The sequence below is a fragment of the Bufo bufo genome, chromosome 1 (assembly GCF_905171765.1).
Source record: "Bufo bufo chromosome 1, aBufBuf1.1, whole genome shotgun sequence".
NCBI classification, from domain to species: Eukaryota; Metazoa; Chordata; class Amphibia; order Anura; family Bufonidae; genus Bufo; species Bufo bufo.
In genome coordinates, this window is record NC_053389.1 from 99,208,446 (window position 1) to 99,231,832 (window position 23,387).

At 44.0% G+C, this 23,387-nt stretch overlaps 1 protein-coding gene across 11 annotated transcripts in view; it reads right to left on the bottom strand.

Moving 5' to 3' along the window:
* Positions 1-23,387, bottom strand: part of RERE (arginine-glutamic acid dipeptide repeats) — a 354,724-nt gene that overhangs the window by 11,615 nt on the left and 319,722 nt on the right. For 9 of the 11 annotated variants that reach the window (XM_040427222.1, XM_040427218.1, XM_040427211.1 and 6 more), the window contains 10 exons: positions 23,014-23,094; positions 13,797-13,959; positions 11,680-11,772; positions 11,387-11,586; positions 8,821-8,982; positions 8,546-8,659; positions 6,687-8,056; positions 5,136-5,355; positions 4,324-5,038; positions 2,546-2,617 (listed from right to left, as the gene is read on the bottom strand). In XM_040427222.1, the coding sequence (XP_040283156.1) occupies positions 2,546-2,617; positions 4,324-5,038; positions 5,136-5,355; positions 6,687-8,056; positions 8,546-8,659; positions 8,821-8,982; positions 11,387-11,586; positions 11,680-11,772; positions 13,797-13,959; positions 23,014-23,094 (3,190 nt within the window). The remainder of the gene's footprint in view (positions 1-2,545; positions 2,618-4,323; positions 5,039-5,135; positions 5,356-6,686; positions 8,057-8,545; positions 8,660-8,820; positions 8,983-11,386; positions 11,587-11,679; positions 11,773-13,796; positions 13,960-23,013; positions 23,095-23,387) is intronic. The other 2 variants (XM_040427238.1, XM_040427229.1) reach the window with 1 other exon arrangement.

The window sequence follows — 23,387 nt, forward strand, 5'->3', positions numbered from 1 at the left end:
AAAATAAAGGCTTGAAATATCTCGCTTTGCATGTGATGAGTCTATCTCATATATTTGTTTCACCTTTTAAGTTGCATTACTGAAATAAATGAACTTTGCACGATATTCTAATTTTTCCAGTTTCACCTGTATGTTATTTGATTGGAACACACTTTTTTTTGCAGGAATTCCCACTTAATTGACCTTTCCTCAGTATTCAATCAGTAGGGGCCCGACGCACCACATACCATTGATCAACAGTTCCCTGCAGCCTCCAGGACTGGAACTAGCACTGTGAATGGAATAGGAAGCAGGGCATTGTTCCAAGTGTAGCGTCCGTGATGGGTTTCTGCACATTAGCTACCATTCAGGTGAATGGGAGCTAGGCTGCAGTAACCCAGCACGGCCACCACACTTTCAATGGAGCTGTGATTCCTGTTCCTCTGGGACCTGGTTCTAGCACCAGAGGAAGCAGGGAACAGCTGACTGGTGGGTGTGCAGAGTGTCAGACCCTCAACGATCAGATATTAATGAAGTATCTTGAGAATACATCATCAATATCAGGAGCCTGGAAGATTCCCTTAATGGAGTTGGTTGGGTTAGGCTACTTAAACACTGGCGTTGTGGCTTTCCGTTAAGGGCTCTCACAAGCGGTCCAAAACGGATCAGTTTTGCCCTAATGCATTCTGAATGGATAAGGATCCGCTCAGAATGCATCAGTTTACCTCCATTACGCTCTAGAGGCAGACCCCAAAACGCTGCTTGCAGCGTTTTGGTGTCCGCTTGACGATGCGGAGGCAAACGGATACATCCTAACACACAAGGAAAGGCAATGTGGACGGATCAGTTTTCACTGGCACAATAGAAAACGGATCCGTCCCTCATTGACTTTTAATGGTGTTCAAGATGGATGTGTTTTGGCCGTTACAGATAATACAAACGGATCCGTTCTGAACGGATGCATGCGGTTGTATTATCTGAACGGAAGCGTTTGTGCAGATCCATGACGGATCCGCACTAAACGCGAGTGTGAAAGTAGCCTTAGGCCCCTTTCACACTGGCGAGTATTCCGCGCGGATGCGATGCGTGAGTTGAACGCATTGCACCCGCACTGAATACCGATTCATTCATTTCTATGGGGCTGTTCACATGAGCGGTGATTTTCACGCATCACTTGTGCGTTGCGTGAAAATCGCAGCATGCTCTATATTCTGCGTTTTTCACGCAACGCAGGCCCCATAGAAGTGAATGGGGTTGAGTGAAAATCGCAAGCATCTGCAAGCAAGTGCGGATGCGGTGCGATTTTCTTGCACGGTTGCTAGGAGACAATCGGGATGGAGACCCGATCATTATTATTTTCCATTATAACATGGTTATAAGGGAAAATAATAGCATTCTGAATACAGAATGCATAGTAAAATAGCGCTGGAGGGGTTAAAAAAAAATTAATTTTTTTTTAACTCACCTTAATCCACTTGCTGGCGCTGCCGGCATCTCGTCTGTCTCCTTCTTTGCTGAACAGGACCTGTGGTGAGCATTCATTCCAGGACCTGTGGTGACGTCACGCCGGTCATCACATGATCTTTTACCATGGTGATGGGTCATGTGATGACCGGAGTGACGTCACCACAGGTCCTGGAATGAATGCTCACCACAGGTCCTGGAATGAATGCTCACCACAGGTCCTGTTCAGCAAAGGAGACAGACGAGATGCCGGCAGCGCCAGCAAGTGGATTAAGGTGAGTTAAATTATTTTTAATTTTTTTTTAACCCCTCCAGCGCTACTTTACTATGTATTCTGTATTCAGAATGCTATTATTTTCCCTTATAACCATGTTATAAGGGAAAATAATACAATCTACAGAACACCGATCCCAAGCCCGAACTTCTGTGAAGAAGTTCGGGTTTGGGTACCAAACTTGCGCGATTTTTCTCACGCGAGTGCAAAACGCATTACAATGTTTTGCACTCGCGCGAAAAAATCGCGGGTGTTCCCGCAACGCCCGTCTGAAAGAGGCCTTAGACAACCACTTTCCACATTCTCTATTAGAACATGAAGTAATGGAGGGAGTCCTACCCTGTGTACCCTTCTCTAATTAGCTAAAGCGAGGCTGTCAAAGCAGCAGGTATTGTTAGCAGCTGCACAGTTTTCTTCACAGATGATAATAGCTGGGGAGCTCCCAGCAGCAGAATCCAAAGCAATCAATGGAATGGCCCACAATCTGAGATGTAGGTAGAGCGTAGTCCAAAGCAAACAACTTTTAAAATCATTCAATAGTTATGGCCGATAACTACGACCTGACAAAATGAGCAAAAACTCTTTCCTTGACTTAAATTTGGTACATTTTACCCATTTTCCTTAGCACCAAGATTGGAGATACCGGAACCACTGCTACTAAAGCAAATCCAACACACATCTAGGTAAGTTGTAATAGGCTGCCTAAGAAGGTTTCCTCTAGACAGTTTAGTTTCTTTTTAGGTGTCGGGCTCGCTCCATATTTTGGAAGATAATCCCGGTCTCCCAAGTCCTTCTTCTCCCCCCTTTTAAATGGTTGCTTTTATTTACCAGGAAAGTGGACTGGAACACATGTCCCGTTTTCAGCCACGCCCGGCCAAGACTTAGAGTTACAGCAGCAGTCTATTGAAAACACATAACATCGTAAGATGCCTCCATCACATATAAGAAACACACATGGATTTTGATCTCACTGAAATACTAGATTGATTCAGCCAGAAAGTGACCTGAACCACCTTAGGCTTCATCTGTCCAATGGTTTTAATGGGGAAAGAAGAACAGTTAGCTGAACAGATGTAGCTAAAAACCAGCATACCGTTATAACGACCCAAGCGAGCAAACTAGTATTAGAGAAGAACCAACCCAACAACTAAATAGCCATCCGAGTGCTGCCTCCCAACTCTAGGGACCCTCTCCTCATGTATTGCCGATAGGAACCAACTATTTGAAGGGTCAATCGTGTCATGTTACTTTTAGGGAAACAACAAAAACCTTAAAGGGAACCTGTCACATAGAAAATGCAGGCAGCAGGTTATAGAGCAGGAGAAGCTGAGCAGATTGATGTATATTTTTGTGGGAAAAGATTCAGTATAACCTGTAATTCATACATTTTATTGCTGTTCTTTCTATGCTTAGGAGTCCAGTGGGCGGTCCTATCAGTGATTGACAGTCTTCCATGTATGACTTTGAATACAGTGATAGCTGTCAATCACTGGACTCCTCACCATAGAAAGGACAGACAATAAATCACTGTATTACTAGTTATGCTGAATCTTTCTCCACAAAGAGGTATTTCAATCTGCTCAGCTCTTCCTGCTCTAGAACATGCTGCCTGCTGATTACACTGCATTTTATATGTGCCAGGTTCCCTTTAAAAGTTTGTTGTTGGGGTGATGGGACTTGGCATTAAAAAACAACACTAACGACACACTAAAAAGCCAACATATTCATCCCTCTAACCTTGCACTACAATGCCAAGAGTCCAGCACATGCCAACGAATACGTCAACGCATCCAGAAAATAGTGTTATAAGGGCAATGATCTCAAGCTGTGTACCCTGTGTATAACAGATCATGGCACGTGGACGCCACAGAGCATTATCTTAACATCACGGAGAGAACCGACACGCGCCTGACACCCACTAACCTATGGCAAATGACTCCAATTTATGATGAAACTAAGACTAAACTCCTATGACATGACACCTAATACAGTTTGTGGAAACATTTTTCCTGTGCAAATAAAGCATCTGACGTTCAGCTTGCATATAGGATGAGTTGTGGTCAAAGAGCTGGACACAGTCAAGAGGGAAACATTGGTCATACGTTTGGAACTAAAATGCATGTGAGAGAGAGTATACAGTAACACGTGTATAAAATGTCTTACCACAAAAGATAAAATTGGATTAATAGGGCAGTTTGAGATGGGAGGTGGCAGATAGGGGAGACACAGCCTGGACGTGGAAGTCTTTTATTCTGTATTGTCAAGCAGTATGTCCGTAGCAACCAGTCTGTGTCACATTCTCTTTAATGAGCTCCTTCCTAACAGTGTCACAAAAGACCAACCACTTCAGCCTGACACAAGACCGCTGTATTTTCAAGAACCAGTATACATGTGTGTGATTTCTACAGTCTCAGTTTGGCGTTTTAATATGGAAACATCTACCTTGTGTCAGGATAGGAGCAAACTTGAAATATTTCCTAACCAATTAGGAATTTCAGACAGATACCCCAACAACTTTAAATTGAGGAACATTCAATAAAATAGGCAACAAGCATGTGTACAAGGCAAACAGAGATTTCTATGAGTAACCCAGCCCCGTGACTCACCTTGATGTAATGGGTCCTGCTGATGGAGATGGAGGTGTGAATGTATGTGTGAGTGTTGGTGGTGATGAGGCGTGACGTTGAACATCTGCAGCCGAGCTAATGGGTCATTAGTAAGTGATGCCATGCGCTCTGCGTGTATCCTCTCAGCTGCCAGTCTTTCAGGGTAAGTCATATCTGGCCGTAGTTGTGGTCCTGCCAGAGCCAGTCTCTCTCTCTCAAGTGGGTTTAAGCCAGGATGAAAAGCAGCAAAAGGATGTGGTCCTGCTGTTTGGGGTAGGGTGAGTGCACCATGTCTAGCAAAATGTTCCATGGGGTTAGCACCAGGGTGAAGTTGGTCAAGCTCAGGTGGTTTCACCTCAAAGCCAGGCTTCATCCTCTCCCGCAACTCTCTCTCCCGGATTTCACGTTCCCGCAGTTCCCTCTCACGCAATTCCCGTTCACGCATTGTAGGGTCCATATTATACAAGCCTGGCATGTGGTATGCCAGTAGAGGGTCATTGGGGTTAAGAGGAACAAAGAATGGATGGTTACGGTTGGTTGGAGACATGACGTGCGGTCGGGCATATTCACTTAGGGTACGTAGAGCAGGCGTATCTGGCCCAATGTACGGTGGAACAGCAGCTATGGTTGTTGGAGGTTCAAACGATGGCCGAATATGAGCTGGGCCACTCATATGGGAATCTCCAAGGCGACCTTCATGTGAACTGCAAGCCTTCTGTAGAAGGAAAAGGGAGAGAGGTTGAAATACTGCAATAAAATATGTATTAAATTAAAAAGTAATGAAGTGATGCTAAATTATATAGAAAACATACGGCAGCTCTTTCCTCCCTCTCACGCTCCCTTTCCCTCTCCTTTTCTTTTTCCTTTTCCTTCTCTCGTTCTCGCTCTTCTCTGACTTTTTGCTCTGCCTCTCTCTTTGCTTTTTCAACAGCTTCTTCTCTCTTCTTTGCCAGTTTGGAGCCGGCCAGAGGGATGAAGTAGAGGTCAGTTCTAGCACAAGAGTTGTAGCCACGATCCAGGTGCTTGTAGAATCTGTAGGGGAAAAAAAAAGCCATACAGCATTAAGTTTTAAATAAGAAGAGACTGTAGTATAATGATTTACAAAAGTGGTTGTCAAAAAAACAAAAACAAAACACAATGCTGCCATCTTTGAGAAACAACACCACACCGGTCCATGGGTTGTGTCTCATTCTGCAAGCTCAAATCAATTGTGAATGGGGCTGAGCTGCAGTATCACATTGTAGAGAAGTGTGTCAAATGTGTGCAAGTCCTTCACCTAGCTGCTGCTGCCACTGAATCGGACATAAATCAGCTAGAGCACTGCTCTCATTTCTGACGGCTCTCTTTGCTCTCCACCTCTTCTATCTCAGTGTTAGTAATGGCAGAAAGAGGAGAGAAAGATATAACCACACGATAGAGTGTAGAGGGAAGGCGAAGCAGCCAAGGATGGCAGGTAACACAGCTTGTAGAATGGAATTAAAGTGCACTCAAGACAGTTTGCAGAAGTTGATTTCTATAGACGACTGTGTACACATGCAAACTTCTCAGGGGCAAAGGAATCACAGTTTCTCTAAGCACAAATGAGAGGAGGACCCTCAAAAACTTTAGAATGAGAAATCAGTCAAACACTGAAGCAGCGCTGATACAGAGAGCAAGTGGGGACGGCAGCATCCTGGACACAAATAGTTTCAAGCATCAGTGGGAGGAACATATCCACATTAAAGAAATGTCTGAATCTAGGAGCAGGCTGAAAAGAGGGTATAAAAAGGAATGAAGGAACAAAGATTGCACCCTAAAACACACAGCATTTTTTTTTTACTCAAATCAACTGCTAACATATGCAAAAATCTATTTTTCATGTCCAATTTGTTCATAGACTAACTTATTATTATAAGTACTAAAACATTTTCTTTGAGACATAATATATAATTTTAGTAAAGGACAGCTTAAAAATGGTGAGGGTTTTCTTGGATTCTTAATGTCAGAAAAGTGGTGGTGGGATCCAGCAATGTTGTACACACATTTAGAAAGCGTTGAACCTTATTACAGATTTTGATATTTCATCAAAGGGAATGTGTCATCAATAAATGACATTAACTCATGTTTTTATGTTTAACTTATTTTTAAAGAAGTATTGGTGATGCTATTTTTAATTTTCCATTTAAATATCTATATATAAACAAAAACGATAAATTCCTGCAGTTTTCGCACTGGCCACTAAGTCTAATAACAGGTGCCACTTCTTGGTCGGTACTGAGCACTTTACTGTAGTTATATGTACCATTCTAAACCTGCCTGTAATGATAAGGAGATCTCATCTCTGTGTATAGATAAGACAGAATCAAGCCAAACTATATACAAACCTTGCAGACTGGCTGGCATGACTGGGTGTATCCACAATCGTGGGCTCTGGTGATGGGCTCCGAGGAGGAAGTGGAGGACTTTCAGGTTCTTCAATTTCATCAGGTACCTCTTCTTTAATCTGGATTGGTGGCAGAGGTGGTGGATTGGGTGATTGAGATACCACAGGAATGCAGACACCAGACGTTGTTGTAGAGGTGGCACCAGATGACTGTGGCTGAAGACTTGGAGATGCTGATGGTAAAGAAGATGGGGGAGGAGCAGGAGCACACGTTGGAGGAGTTATAGATGGTGGGCCTCCAGATATGAAAGAGTGCTGTGAAAATGATGGCTGAGGAGGTATAGGATGAAGTCCTGATTGAGGGTGCCCTGGTGTTTGGGTAAGGCTTTGGCTTTGAGTCAAGACTGGTGGTTGTGCTGCTGTTGCCTGAAGTTGCTGGCTCTGAGGCATAAGCTGCAATGGAGGAGGATGTGCAGATGGAGGATGATGGGCAGGCAGGGAACTAAGAGGCTTAAGAGCAGGGGGAGGTGGTAAATTGGAGTTCAAAGAAAATGGAGAAGGTCCTTGTAAATGGGGAGGATGTTTATGGGACTGTGTAGAAGTCTGAGGAATAGGAGTAGTGGGAGGAGGTTTAATATGAGGCATGGTAATAGGTGCTGGGGGCAAAGGCTGCTCACGTGGAGGCTGAGGTGGTGTCTGCAGTACAGGCTGAGCATTTGGTGGTCCCTGAGTATTATGAGGGAAACTATGTGATGGTGTCTGTGGCACTGGAGAGACCTGAGCAGGGCAGGGCTGGGGTGGCGAGGAACCTGGATATTGTAATATGGGTTGTGGCTGAATACTGTGTGGAAGAGACGCTACTGGGACATGATGAGGAGACTGGGGGTGGATTTGTGCTGGGACTGGAGGCTGAGGCTCTCCTTGAGACCCAGCAAGGGGCTGTACTGCTGGATGAGGAGAAGGAAGTCTTTGAGGGTGTAAAACTGGTGCCTGAACAAGTGATAGTGATGGGGGCTGAGGAGGCTGGGAAGGAGGTAGTGACAGAGAAGGTGATACTTGAGCAGGAGTAATGCTGTGAGGTGGTGGGGCAACTGGTGGAAGAGGTGCTGGCGACACAGCAGGTGGAACCATTGGTGGAGCACCATTTTGTGACTGCAACACCTGCTGCTGGGCAGAAGAGTCAGAGTCACTTTCATTATCTTGAGGGCTTGGAATGCTAGGAGATGTGCTTCGGTTATCCTGGTCAATGTCTTTTGGATCACTGCTGCCCTCATCATTTACACTACGACTGTCCGAGCTCTCTCCTTCACCCTCTCCTTCGCCTTCACCCTCCCCTTCTCCTTCCGATGGAGAGTTTGGCCGACTAATCTCCTGTATAAACATAAATGGGATTCATTAGAGTGCTCCTTACATTTGCAGCAATGATAAATTGATAAAACATACAGTGAGGCATGATGGTCTCCCAACAAATACATTTATCACCAATCCACAGGATAAGGGCTCATGCACAAGACTGTGCTCGGTCCAGGAAACATGGACCGTGTGTCGGCCTCATCTACCAGACCAACGGCAGCTCCTGTGACGCAAGTTGACTGTATCATAGTGATTTATAATGCAGTGAGTTCCTATCTGATTGCAGGTCTGCTATAATTTACTGACACCATCATGTGAGTACAATACAACAGACCTGAAAACTCATTGCAATGTAAATTACTATGATGCAGTCCGTTTGGGCAATAGTTGTCGACCCGGGAGATGTGGTTGACACATAGGCCATGTTTCCCAGACCGAGCGTGGTGGTGTGTAGGAGCCTAAATGTCTGTTCACTATATAATGGCTGAGGCTGCTGCTCTGACTCACTTGTGTTTTAGATTTCTTTGCTGTGGCCCGGTCTGGCTCTTCAGTGTCAGATGCTGGCTTTTCTCTCTGACGTTTGGCACTCTTCATTGGGGAGGTGGGTTCTTCTTGAATCTTCTGCAGCCAAAAGGAAACATGTTAGACAAGTGATACACACATAAAGGCATCATACCTTGCAAATCTGCTACCGTATGGGCCTGTAATCTACAGGCTACTGAAGCCAAAGACCATGGCCACACTAAATTAACAATGCATTTGACTGGTTAACTGCTGCTTGCCTTTGATGGTTTCTTCAGGGACTCCGCTTTGCTGTCAGTACTGGATGTGCTGGCAGCACTTGGAGAATTTCGGCCACTGGAACGGATGTCTTCATTTATAGGGGAGACTCTGCCGTCGGGACTGGCAGTCTGTTTCTTGCGTCCGCTGCGTAATGTGGACATCTATTTGGCAGTAGAAACAATCACATTATATATGCACGAGACGGGCAGACAAAATAATTTCTTTCATTTTTCATAACCCAATTCTTTAAATAATGTAAGGAGTTAGTGTACTTGATAATGCTACAGTAATATCAGCAGTTATCCAAAACTCTACATTGGCCTGGTTAGTGACGGCCAATATCACAGTGGGACTCTGCAACCGGCCACTACCTTACAAAGGCTCCAAATTAGAAGAATGGCCAGCCATATGGATGAGCAGAGCCCCCGCAAAGAGAAAGCAACTCTCTTTCCTACAGACATCCTACTATACCATACTATGGGGTGTCCCACACAGGGAACACTACTTTACATTCAGATATGATTAGGAATTTGATGATTAACCTCCTTGGCGGTATTCCTGAGCGTGACTGAGGGTTAATTTTCGCTGCCAGGAGCGGTAACCATGAGTCACGCTCTGGGTAACGCTACGCTGCATGCCACGTTTTCCAGAAGCAGAAAGTGGGAACCGGTGACCAAAAAGGACATGTGGCAGTTTCTGGGACTCATCATTCTTCAGGGGGTGATGGGGAAACCGCTCCAGAAATGGTACTGGACCACCAATAAGTTACTGGCCACTCCATTTTTTGGTACCGTGATGTCAGAATACCGGTTTTCCATCATCATGAAGTATTTCCACTTCACGAACAATGAAGAATTTGATGAGGCCACGCATCCTGCGCCCAAACAAAAAAAAAAATCTGGGAGGTATGGCAAATTATTGTGACCAATTTCCAGCGGACCTACGTGCCAGAAAGGGACGTCAGCGTAGATAAAAGTTTGATGGCCTACAAGGGACGCCTAAGCTGAATAAAGTACATTGCATCCAAAAGAGCGCGGTTTGGCATCAAATCCTACATGCTCTGCGAGTCATCCACTGGGTACATCTGGAATTCGGTCATTTACACCGGTAAAGGCACAACGTTCAACCCCAGGTACAGCGGCTATGAATGGTCACATCATCTGTCCTTACACTGCTGGAGCCATTGCTGAACCAGGGATATTGTGTGACCACGGACAATTTCTACATGTCTCCGGAACTGTGAGGTTTTGCTACAAAACAAGACTGATGCATATAGTACCGTTAGGCCTAACCGACGTGACATGCCATCTATGTTTGCCAAGAAAAAACTCAAAACCGGAGAAATGGTTGCCTGGCAGAAGGGTAAGATGATGGCAATCTGATGGCGAGACAAGAAGGACGTGTGTCTCATGAGTACTGTGCACAATACCTCTACTGCCATGGTCCACACAAAAGGTGGGAAAGATGTGCTGAAGCCGCAAGTCGTTATAGACTATAATAACACCATGGGAGGTGTCGACAGAGCCGATCAGGCAATGACATTTTATCCGGCTATGCGCAAACAGCAAAAAAAATATTATAAGAAGATCTTCAGGCATCTGCACAGAGCAAAGAGTGAGAAGCCTCTTGTCCATTCTGAGTTTATATGGAAGGTGGTTGAGCGGATTTGTCAACCACCAGACGCCATCAGTAGCTGTGAACAGACCTGGACGTCGTGCTGTTGACGTTGTCAACCCAGAACGCCTGACTGGTCGTCACTTTATCGACTACATCCCGCCAACCGCAAAAATGGCAGCACCTACTAGGATGTGCGTGGTTTGCTGCTCAAGGAGAGATGGCAATGGAAAGAAAGTCCGAAAAGAAACCAGGTTCCATTGTCCTGATTGTGACGTCGGACTTTGTGCAGTCCCATGTTTCAAAATTTATCACACATGTTTATTGAATTTTCTGTGTTTGACAAATTTCATTATTTTAATTACATTATGAAATAAAATTATATTATTTATTAATTAGATTATAATTCATGATTGTGTGTTTGAAACTTTATCACATCTGGGATGTCTACTAAAGTCTTGTTTGGTCAGGTTTAAGTAAGTAATTACTAAGAATTGCAAGCCTACAATACATAACACCAAATTTCATGCAAAAAATTGTACCACTTTTGGTACAAAATTCCTGACAATCATACCGCCAGGGAGGTTAAGCATTTCTGTAATATTATATTGAAGACTGTACTCAGAGCAGTTTTCAGGCCAGGACTACATTCACACAGGACTCCATCTACATTCACTGTGGATTCTGACGCTGTCAAAATCGCAGCGGTCTCTGACGTGGTTATTCACTTTGGATGCTGCGGACCTATTTGTGGTTTAGCTCCTTTAAATGGAGTTAAACCGTGAGAGGACACTGGGTTTGGCTTCAAGCGGCGTCTGTCTGTCCCAAGAAGGGACATGTCGCGCATAAACCGCCGCGTGAACAGCCCCTTAATAAGCTTTTGACAAGACATAAAAATATTTGATCAGCCACTTAATAAGTTTTTGACAAGACATAAAAATATTAACATACCGAGCCCCTGGTCCTCCGAGTTCTCATACTATGCTTGCCATTGAGACCATCTTCTTCTTCTTTTACAGGCTTGAACATAAATGGCGGAGGGTCCACGGGCTTTTCAATAGGAGGTAGCTCCCCGTATTTCTTAAAATGGATCCTACAATCGGTGCACAGAAGAATGTTTTCTCTGCCCCCGTGGTGCCAGTCCTTAGAAGCTGCAGTGAGAGCAGATATGCAACATTAAACGGATTCTGTATATCAGTAAGATGCCCTTGACACATGTAAAGTGACTGAAAAAGATTACATACTGGTGGTGAAGCAGTGGCGACAAGCATAACCCTTTAACTCCTGCTCACTGTCTTCGCTGTCGAAATCATCTTCGCTGGCTGAGCTTAGGTCCACTAAATAGGGGAAAACAGCAAAAATACAAAATCATCATCACTGCATGTAATTAACTGGAATTAAAATTATACAAACTGGAACACAGGGACAGATTTATCATTGAGCAGCATTTTACGGCAGTCTACGTTATCCCCTGCGCTGCAGGAGGATACGCCTAATTCATGATAAGCTGCATGCCTCGTCATATATTAGGCGCATCCTCTGCATAGTTTACCCGCTTAAACAGAAATCTACTCCAAGTTCTCGTAGATTTGTGTCTACATGTACATCAGAAAACTGGCATAAAGATAAATGTGCGGGGCCCCACTGGACACAGCAATTTTTCTGGAAAATGGCTTAGAAACACCATGTGTGACAAAATTTTGTCGCAGTGACATTTAATAAAAACAAAAACGCAAACATTGTGTTTGCGACTTTTTTATGCCATAAAAGAGAAGGGGAGGAAATTCTAAAAAGTTCCATCTCCTCTCGTATTGCTCTATAACATTTGCAAAGTGATCAGTAAAGCACAGGACACAATACCGTACTGGGTGAACGCATTTCTCTCATGTCAGTCCTGACACACAAGCAAGATGGCAGGAGCCACATCTGCTTTCACCGTGCCTGGCAGCAGAGAAACTGACTGCTAATTGGTATTAATCAGATTACTTATGTAAAAAAAACATTCAATTGCCAGCAACTGCCAAACTATCCAACTACTAACAGCAGCACATCTAATTGTACAAATTGACATCTTAATTAAGTGTGAACAACATTGTTTTGGCAGAAAGCTACCGTTCATAAACTTATTCTGCTGCAATCAATCTGTCGCAGCGTCCTGTACAGATCTGAACCAGAGCGCAGCTTCCCTGCATACGCTACCCACATACCCATATATCCCACTATAAGGGAGGATTCATTGTAATACTGCAGCACTTTTATGGCCATAACACTGCCATCTTTGAGTATAAGACAGAGAATGTCCACAATCGGCATCGCCGAAAGTGGTTCAGTATTTTTTCCAATGGTGTTGCTTTATTACGACAGCTCCGATAATAATGGCAGGATGCAAGAAATAACCCTTACCAATGGCAGCTGCTTCGGAGAGGATTTTCCCCATGACAAATACATACTGCCTATCCACAGGATCGGAAATAAATGTCTGGTCAGCGGTCCAGACACACTGCCACTCCATTCAAACCCTATGGGACGGCCAGAGACAGCCAAGCGCTTGTAATTCATATAGGCTGTGTTCACATCTCCGGCAGAAAAGATCCGGCATAAATGCGGGATGTCGGTTGGGCAAAAACCACTGCATGCAGTTGTATTTATGCCGGAAAGCAGCCAGATTCCATCATAGTCGATAGGGATCCAGAAGTGATCTGCTGAATCTGGCAATGCCGGAGCAGCCTGCTGGAAACATTTACCGGAGGTGTGAACGCAGCCTTATCTCCATCATCCCCATAAAGCTGAATAGAGTGCACATGCTATTCCTTTCAAAACAGGGGAATACAGAGGCCCCATTCTCATAATCGGTGGTGCCCCAAGAGGTTCAGACACTAACCCCTATTCTGTGGATATGGGACAAGCTTTTTAGGCACAGTCTGTTTAATAGCTCCCTGCTCCACAGACAAGCAGGCTATCATAGAGGGTCATACAGAACAGCAGTTTCACAGGGCAGTGATGAAGATCCAATCATGGTACAATTCCGGTCAACACGGATGTTATTGTCAGTGGGTTCTATTGGGCACAGTTGGTGCCCATCAGGACAGGGATCCGGTACTTGTGTTGTTTTCATGGAGAAGACCATTGGAAATAACAGACACAGATGTGAACAGAACCCTTACAATGCACACGGTGCAGTCCCTGTGCAGTAACGTGATGGTTTATATACCGTACAAGTGCAATTGTCCAAGCCTAGCAGCCTGTATTAGATGTCTCACATTCAAGTTCAGTCCTGTTTCTTTGAGTAAACATCCCCAGTGCTGAACGTGATCTTCAAACACGGGCTGAGGTTAAAACGCTTATCGCTGAATGTACTCACAGAATTCACTGGAAGGAGGCCGGGATGGCGTGTTTACAGGCGTGGTAGCAGTGCGGGTTTTGATCCGACGGAATACAGCCTGCCTGCGATGTCTGCGGTGGGCACGGGAGCTGGCTGCCTCTGGAGTTTTCTTCCAGTAGTAATAAAAGGTGATAAGTTCTCCCTGGAAGAAGCAATAATCAGCCGCCCTTAGTAAACAGCGACTTATGTCATTACGGATAAATGTAAAATGCAAATCCCTCCATCTGATCAGGTGCGAATTCAATATGGTCCCTAAGCCACACAACCGGTTAAGTCACATTTATGATGGGTGGGTAACTAGTCCGCACATATGTTGATGGCTGGTCCTTGTCACATGGGCCGACTAGTAGCTGACCATTTGTAGCTTAGTAGGTCATCGGAAAAGGCTGCAGACTGTGGTTTTACCGTGTACACAGTACGAAACCATAATCCGGAAGCGTATTAAATAAGACAGGGTGGCAGAAAGGTGTTTAACAATGCGAATCTGCTGCAAACAATAAACTGCTACCAAACCTATTAAGGAAAAATGGTTTGTGGTATGGCACTGACCCTAAAGTGCAACGCTTATAATAAGAGCGGCTTCTTTCACATATGTCTGGAGGCTATCCACTGTAGAAACATTAGTTTACCCTGCAGGGGACCAGTCTCAGCATAATGACCATTAACCCTCATGGCTACAGAGAGTCTAAACCTAAGATACAACACAGCACATGCCAAGCCTGACTACTGCATACAGGTGCAGCGCCAGCAAAAACAGGCATAATAAACTATATGGCCATAAAGCCTTAAACATTACCTGCACACATACACCGAACAGGTGAGAGGAAGTTCCCTGAAGACAATCTGCCTGCGCACCAAGACCTATTCATTTCCTTATCGAGGGAACAATGTGTAATACCTGGGCGGCAGTGTGTACAGGGAGGTGCCCGCCGCCGAGCTCCAGCCTGCTTATCTCAGCTATCACACCTACAGTGCATAGTTCAACCTTCCCAGCGCTCTACCAGCATGAACGCAAACAGAGGAAGAAAGCTGGCGAACACGTATCAGGTTTCCTTAAAGGGAACCTGTCGGCATGAAAATGCAGTCCAATGTGCGGGCAGCATGATATAGCGCAGAAGGAGCTGAGCAGACTGATATATAGTTGTGTTGTATTTTATTCATTTATGAATACAGCCATGTGGTGATCTTATCAGTGATTGACAGCTATCTATACACACTATAGGTTATGCCATCACTGATAAGGCTGCCCACAGGGCTAGTGAGCTCAGAAAAAGCGGAGATTTAAAGAGGACCTGTGCTGTGCCCTCTCCTGACATGTCTGTTTTAGTAGCTACTTGCATCCCCCACGTAATAATTCTGGAGCATCTATTCTTATGACTATGATGAGCCATTCCTTTATTATTCCTGCTAGAAGTTATGAATGAATTACCAGCAGTTTGCAATGAAGGTCCAGATGGGTGTTACCTGTTCCGGGTGTGTATCTGCAGTCTGACATTGGCAGCACTAAATGCATAGAGTCAGATTGCACAGGGACACACCTCCTAGCTCAGGGATCAGCAACCTCCGGCACTCCAGCTATTCTGAAACTCCAACTCCCAGAATACTCCTTTCACTTCTATGGCAGTTACAAGAACAGCCAAGAAAGTGTGCATGCTGGGAGTTGTAGTTTCACAGCAGCTGGAGTGCCGAAGGTTGCTGATCCCTGTCCTAGCTGGTAACACCCATCTGGACCTTCACTGCAAGCTATTAATACATTGATAACTTCTAGCAGGTATAACAAAGGTACGGCACAACACAGCTATAAGAATAGATGCTCCAGAATTGTTATAACATTGTGAATGGGAACAGACTTGTCAGGAGAGGCGATCGGTGCTCTTTAAATGAAAAAACGACACTTTTTTTCAGATTCCTCCCCCACCCCCCCAAAACAAAAAAATAAAAACTATTCGCCTGCTCAGTTCCTTCTACTCTACAACATGCTACCCACACAATGGACTGCAGGTTACCTTTAAAGGACAGTAACAACTATATTACACACCCGTCTGGATTAATCACTGAAAACTGTTGGAACGGAGATACAACCTATAATATCGCGCCGCTGTGTTACAGTCTGAATCTGTTGTCTTTATATAAAGGAGTCAAATATTCATTGTGCTACTGAGTGTATAAAAAGGTAACAAACCAGAGGGGAGTCCGCTTCCAGAAAGGAGGTAATATATCTGTTAAAAAGCAGACCATGATGATCGTGGCTCCAGAGAATAATGGGGAGAAGGCTTAGTTGGGTCTGCATGTGCACACTGGCATGTAATAATTCTCATTGCTGCATACAGGGGGCGCACTTTCGAATATCCTTTCATAGACTGACAAGCACCCATCTTCCAAGACGTCCTTGATACTAGGCATTCCGTGACAGTCACACAAGCTTTTACAAAGGGCTGTAATAGATGTACAAGCCTGTATGATTTACAAACACCATGCCCTGATCACTCCCGCCGCTCAGTTCTCTGATGAAATATTCATACTGGGCCGTCACGCTCTCAATCTTTGGAGCAGCTCCGTTAATTAAGCACAAATCACCTCCTGGCAGTGACAGGAACCTCAGCCCTTCAAGGCCCTTTATATCCCCTGCTCACGGGATCAAATTCTGATGAAATTTTCCTTCAAGCAGATTTGAAAGCAAAAACGTAATGGCAGCTATAGGCTGATAAGTATGGTTATCAGAAGCCAAGTATCTCCCCTGCCTGACACCAATCTCGTCTGGACGAGCAAATCTGTGATGGAAGAATAGTAATAAGGAGATCTTAGAAAACAAATGACACGTCTTTTATAACCTAAGGTGAACATAAGAATTCAGAACTGGCAATGTGATCATGGGGGCAGACAGCTAAATTATTATGATCCCACTGAAGAACACTACAGTCAAAGCCTCAGTAACAGGAACATGTTATCTCTGCCCACCGTGACACAGATACATTGGCACTGCAGTCCAGTCAATAGTCACTGCTCCTACAAGGCTGCTAGGTCACATTTCTCTGGTCACTGCCCCTTAATGCTCCCACTAGTACACTCCTACACACAGCTTGAACCAAAGCTGATGCTGCTGTAATCACAGGACTAACTACGACATTCCATTCTACAGGCAGGAGATCTCTGCTTCAGCAGCTCATAGAAGCAGGGAAGGCTGAAACATACTCCTTTTACTCTGAAATAAATTAAGTGTGAAGCATGCAGGTGAATCAAACTAAAACTGGATAACACTAATTCTAGACTTGGAACATGAATTTACACACACAGCTGTATATCCTAGGAATTTTAAAGTTGATCACTGGAGGTTATACATTATAGGAGTTACCGGTAAGCTTTATTCACACGTCAGTGTTCGGTCAGTGATTTCAATCAGCGATTTTGAGCCCAAACCAGGTGCCAAAACCTTATGTCTGTGTAGGACGCTTAATCACTAATGGGAATCACTGACGTAGTATATGATGGAGTGGAGAACCGCACTCAATTCAATTGATTCTGGTGCCAATCAAGGGCTGAAACCAGCCAATGTACATATAGTGAAATTGAGGGACACAGATTTTCAGTGTCGCAATTAAACTCTTTATTTAGTTTCGCAGTAGTTTCATCCAATTGCCCAATATTTCTCTTCAAGGTACAAACAGAATATCTAGACCGGACGTTTCGATCACATCAGACCTTCATCAGCGGTCACATTTTTATCTGTTCTGGAGGAAGGAGAAAGTCATCAGGGCTTGGATGTGCGGCCCCACATCCGAGCCCTGATGACTTCCTCCAGAACAGATAAAAATGTGACCGCTGATGAAGGTCTGATGTGACCGAAACGTCCGGTCTAGATATTCTGTTTGTACCTTGAAGATAAAAATTGGGCAATTGGATGAAACTACTGCAAAACTAAATAAAGAGTTTAATTGCAACACTGGTTTGTACCTTGAAGATACATATTGGGCAATTGGATGAAAGTTTAATTGCAACACTTAAAATCTGTGTGCCTCAATTTCACTATATATACAAAACACTGACGTGTGAATGAGGCTTTAGGCTGCATTTACATGCCCACATGCGTTTCGGGAAATGCTGTCCATGTGATGGCCACATTTCCCGTACCGATCTCGACTCCTATGAGCCCCAAACTCACTGCATCATTGTGATCCATGATGATGCGTGGATCTACTGTCCTGTATTCACAGGATCATTTGAGGAGAAGACACCAGACCAGCGGTAGGGCTGGAACTCAAAGCATCATAGGTCAGCAAGAGCCGCAGTGAGTCCGTAATATGTGGCCATCACGTGGAATTACCCATAGCAATATATTATCTCTCTGTATACACATACTAAACTCTGGCAACAGCAGGCTGCGTTGAGGCAACCGGGAGAGAGCAGTCATTTATTTGAGACACTTCATAATTTTGTACTGATATACCAAGGCACAACATCTGCTACAAGGTTGTATGGAAAACATTTCTATCAGTTCAGTTGTCATGTCTGGAACGTAAAGCCTAAAGGGATGATTGCTATTAAAGTTCCAGCCAGCCATGGGCAATCCAGGGGGCACATTAAGATACCAATGCCTTTTTTTTTTTTTTACTTTATTTCACGCCTGGCAAGAGGGCAGATACTTTGGCAATTTACTTGTAGCCTATTCTATTAATAAAAGCAGACATCTCAGGGATGTAAGAACACGAGAGAGAAGCTCTTGGCGGCCATTATATTCATCTGATTCCGCCTCTGTCCAGGGAAAACAGAGGATGACAATATCTGCAGAAGCAGCTTCATTCCAGAGCCTTAAATGAGCCAGAGAAATGTAGGTCTCAAGGGGGTGGTAAGAGCCAAGGTTCCTACAGCTCACATATAACCCTTTCAGCACTAATACTTTGCTATGATGTCTCCATGATACCGATTCATTACAACATTAAGCCAAAGGCTTAGTCTAACAGCGAATCCACGAAGCTCAGACTGCACAAAGATGGATCAGCTTCGCTCTACAAGGCCATCTGCACTCCCCTAGACGCCAATACCACTGGAGCTGCAGACCTCATCCATTTAATGAGATTAGAAAATAATCTGCACAAGAGCATAGTACACGGCCATGCAATGTGCATAGAGGAAAGCAGTTACAGCTGCCAGGATGTTACATAGAAGTGAACCAGGCCGGAGCTGACGGGAAAGAAAAGGTGAGCATTATCCAGCGAAGGCAGCATGCATCATCCCATCGAGTGGTAAAGCATGAAGGACAATCATTTCACTGTGTACAGGAGCCAAACACAATGAGCCAAATAAAATGGTTATTTCTACCTAGAGTCCTGGCCAGGAGAGAAAACCATACAAAGATAAAGGAGACAAAAGCACTGCCAAAAAGAGGACGTGAAGACCTTTCCTCTACTCCATCTAGATTTAACATATTAGTCAGAATTTTTGCTCCTATGGATTTCAGTATGGGCTATATGGTGATGATATGCAAATTCACCTGTACGCCCGAGACCCTTTTTAGGTGCTGTATTATGGTGCTATAATGCCACAGTGTCCAGGAGTCCTTACAGCCACTCCAAGTATAGTCCTGGATATAGTCTTTAGACTTCAGGGCAGGGGATAATGTGATGTAACCAGAAAACCCCCTCTAGTTTCACACTAGCGTTACAGGTTTCAGCAGAGAACAGCCTGCTGGAGCTCTCTAGATTCCAACATAGCCAGATGTTATCGCACGCTCGCCAGTCCCCATTGACTTTAATGGGATCCGTCCGATACCTGTCAAATATGAGGAATTAAGTTGGGCAAAAACTACTGCACGCAATGATTTTTGTCCCACTGAATCCCGGTAACATCCGGCTGTGTCGGAGAGCACAGCTGCAGATGTGAAAGAGGCTGGAGCAATGATATATCGTTTTGTGGAAAAAGATTTAGTAGAACTTACAATTTATTTATTTAGGTCCAGTAGGCGGTCCTACTCAGTGATAGACAGCTATCTTTGTAAGCACAATCATACAGGGAAGACTGCCATTCACTGATTAGGACCGCCCACTGGACTCCTAAGCATAGAAAGAACAGGGGTTTAAAAGGAATATCATCAGAAAAAGACTTATTGCTTAAATCATGTTTTTATGTTCAACTTTTTATTTTTCCATGTCGCTATATATATTTAAAAAGTGTATATAATCTTGCAATGTTCACACTGGCCACTAGGTCTAAGAATAGGTCATGATTTTCTTAATTACAATGAAAAGTAATACTCCTGTATATTGATAACACAGGATCCACCATTCACAAGAGGTGATATCTCAGCAATCAGTTCCCTCCTGACCTCTGCACAGGTCACACAGCATGCCTAGAAAACTCCCCCATAGAAGACAATGGGGTCCGCTCCTGACCATTGTGTCTATGGCCCATGTAGGTGCTCTCAAAAGACAGTAAGTCTTAACATATTTTAGGCCTAGTGGCCAGTGTGAAAAGGCACGAATATGTACTATTTTTTTTAAATGCAGATAGTAACATACAAACGTTAAAAAAATAAAAAAAATAATAAAAATTTAGATTTAACATAAAAATGTGATTTACACAATAGGTTGTTTTCTGATTTAATAAATTACAAGTGCTGCAGATTTTTTGCTCCTTTTGCGCTGCAGGTTGGACTGCATGTAGTGTTGAATGAACTTGTGTTTTAAGTTCTGCGTCCAAAGTTCGGGTTATCGAAGAATCCCATTATGGATTCCAAATTCCGTTATGGTCCGTGGTAGCGGAATCCATAACGGGATCCTTCGATAACCCGAACCTTGGACGCAGAACTTAAAACACAAGTTCGCTCAACACTAACCGCATGCACAATGTGACAGGTTCCCTTTAAAGAGAAGCTGTCACCTCCTAACAGTGAAATCAGGTAGCAAGTTATGGAGCAGAAGGAGGTAAGCAGATGAATTTATATTTTTGTGGTTATTGATTCAGTAAAACTTACAATTTGTATATTTAAACCTCTGCTCTTTCTGAACTATAAACTCCCCTGTGCACATCTACCAGTGTCTCAGAACACAGGCTTACATAGGGAATGCTATCAATCACTGATCAGACGGCCCCTATATAAAACTGAAGTCTGAAATAGCAGAGAACGTATACCAGAATTGTCTTCTTGTATGCTGCCACAAAATGAAATAAAAGACGAAAAAAAGAGCAATCTGCTCATAGGAGACATCTGTTCGGTGCACCCCGCTGTGTTTCCAGCACACTCTTGTTACATCGGCTGTAAGAAATATATATAATCTGCCCTCTTATCTGCTTCAAAGGTTAGGTGCAATAATGATCTATAAAAGTGAGAACCATTAAGAGGATGGATTATCTCTATTTAAATTTATGCTCATTGACGACAAAAACAAAAAAAAAAAAAAATGCACCCAGATAGAAATGCTGCTGCAAAACTAAGCAGAGTTATGTCTCAGGCAGATATACAAAGGAGGGCGTAAAAGTGCTTCCCCTGCTGCCCTATAAAAAGTTCTCAGAGGCTACTTCTGGGTAGTGTACCTCGGTGAGAGATCATTGACTGCTAGACATGCCTCTACGATGCACTTTAAGACATTCGCCAGACTTTGAGAGGGGGAGCATCATTTGACTGAGAGACACAGAATGGTTGTTTCAACTCAATGTTAGGAGCACGTGAGGGCATACACTCATGGCGAACAGATGCCGAACAGACCAGAGATCGTTTGAACCGCCAAAAAGCACTAGCTCCTCCCACAGTTTGATTGTCCACCTTCTAGACAAGTGGCACCTTCATTACAGACCCCTGTCTCTGCCCCGACCATTCCCAGGCGCTCAGTAGGAAATTTGGTGTCATAGTGCCCATTATGTGTCCTGCCACTGGCAGCCAGCCAAAGCCACCTTTGTCTGCAGTGGTGTCATGAAGGACAACCCTGGACTGCTATGGACTAGAACTGTATCGTCTTTAGTGACAAATCCAGGTTCTGTTTGGGGTTCATACTTAACTGGTCCCTGCCACTGGATTTCGGCTACATGCTCCACAGCTACCTACGCAGGTCCTGAGTCTCTGGGAATCAAAATCCTGTTAGGTCACCTGCTGCACAGGTGACAGGTCACCGTCCTGACCAGTGATTGGCTGCAGCAGTCTTGTCAACACACTGTCGATTCCCAGAGACTTGAGACCTGTGGAGGTGGCCGTAGAGTGATTCAGCCGGAACTCAATGGCAGGGACCCCACCGCGGGTCCACCTCTCTAAAGAGGCCTGTTATAAAAGTTTAGTCTTGGATAACCCCTTTAAAGGCTACAGACACATTTGGAGCAATTTTTTTAAGTACTTATTTCACTCATTTTGGGCAAAAAAATAAAAAATTTCAATTGGTCTTTATTAAAAATTTTCAGCAGTTGTTGTAATACATGCTGCTAAAGATTTCCTTATCTTCTGAACTCATAAGCACTCTTTATAGCTAAATGCTTATCAAAGAGTGTTTATGAGGTCAGGAGATGAGAGATATGACTTCACATAAGCCGTCAGCTGTTTGAACTCAGGAGGGATAGTCTGCACATAGGCCGAGTTTTAACCGGATGCGGACAGCACACGTTGTGCTGTCGCATCTTTTGCAGCACCACTTAAATGAATGGGTCTGCATCTAATCCGCAAAATTGTGGAATGGATGCGGACACAAATATACGGTCGTCTGAAGGAGCCCTTAATTATACTCACCCCATCCCAATCCAGCCTCCCTGTACCATGCCTGAGGTTACGGACACTTGTGAGCATAACAGTATTTCCTCGGTACAACATCCAGTCCCTGCTCTCCACAAGTCCTAAATTAGGGGTCCTGTGTATTAGAAATTTGTGCCCCATCTGGTTTTGTGTGTATGGGACAGACATAATGATAGGGCAGGGACCAGCAACCTTTGGCACTCCAGCTGCTGCGAAACAACAACTCCCAGCATGCAAACATGCTCGGCTGTTCTTCTAACTCCCACAGAAGTGAATGAAGCATTCTGGAAGTTGTAGTTTCTGAACAGTTGGAGTGCCGGAGCTTGCTGATCCCTGTGAAAGGGGGTAACATTAAAATGTGGGACCCCTTACTGTTTGTACAATTTCAATAATGTTTAAAAAAAAAATTTCTGATTTTAAAAAAATGAATAAATAAATGTGGGACCCCTAAAATTAAGTCCACCAAACCAAACAATACCACACACTCACCGTCTCTTTGGTGGGAAGCAATTCTTTTCTAATTCGGAAGAAGTTCTTGCCATACTGTCTTAACCCTTTGATAAACCGTTTCTGTATAAAAAAAAGAAATATAACGTGAAATGTCATTGCAGCTTCAGCTATGCCGACATTTTCTAAATGCATTTAAAGTTGCCAGATTCTCCTTAGCAAAAGGCTATGCAACAGCCACTTTCTTGTCCTACTGTTTTCAGCCTGTTACTTGGGGAGAACTGGGCAGAGCTTGCCAAAAGTTTACAGTTTTAATATTGAATCTGCAGTGCGCTATACTCCCTACAGTTCTTGCATTATCAGACAGCAATGAAAGCGGTCATGTAAAGGGTGTATTAGACACCCCGATGCTGCAG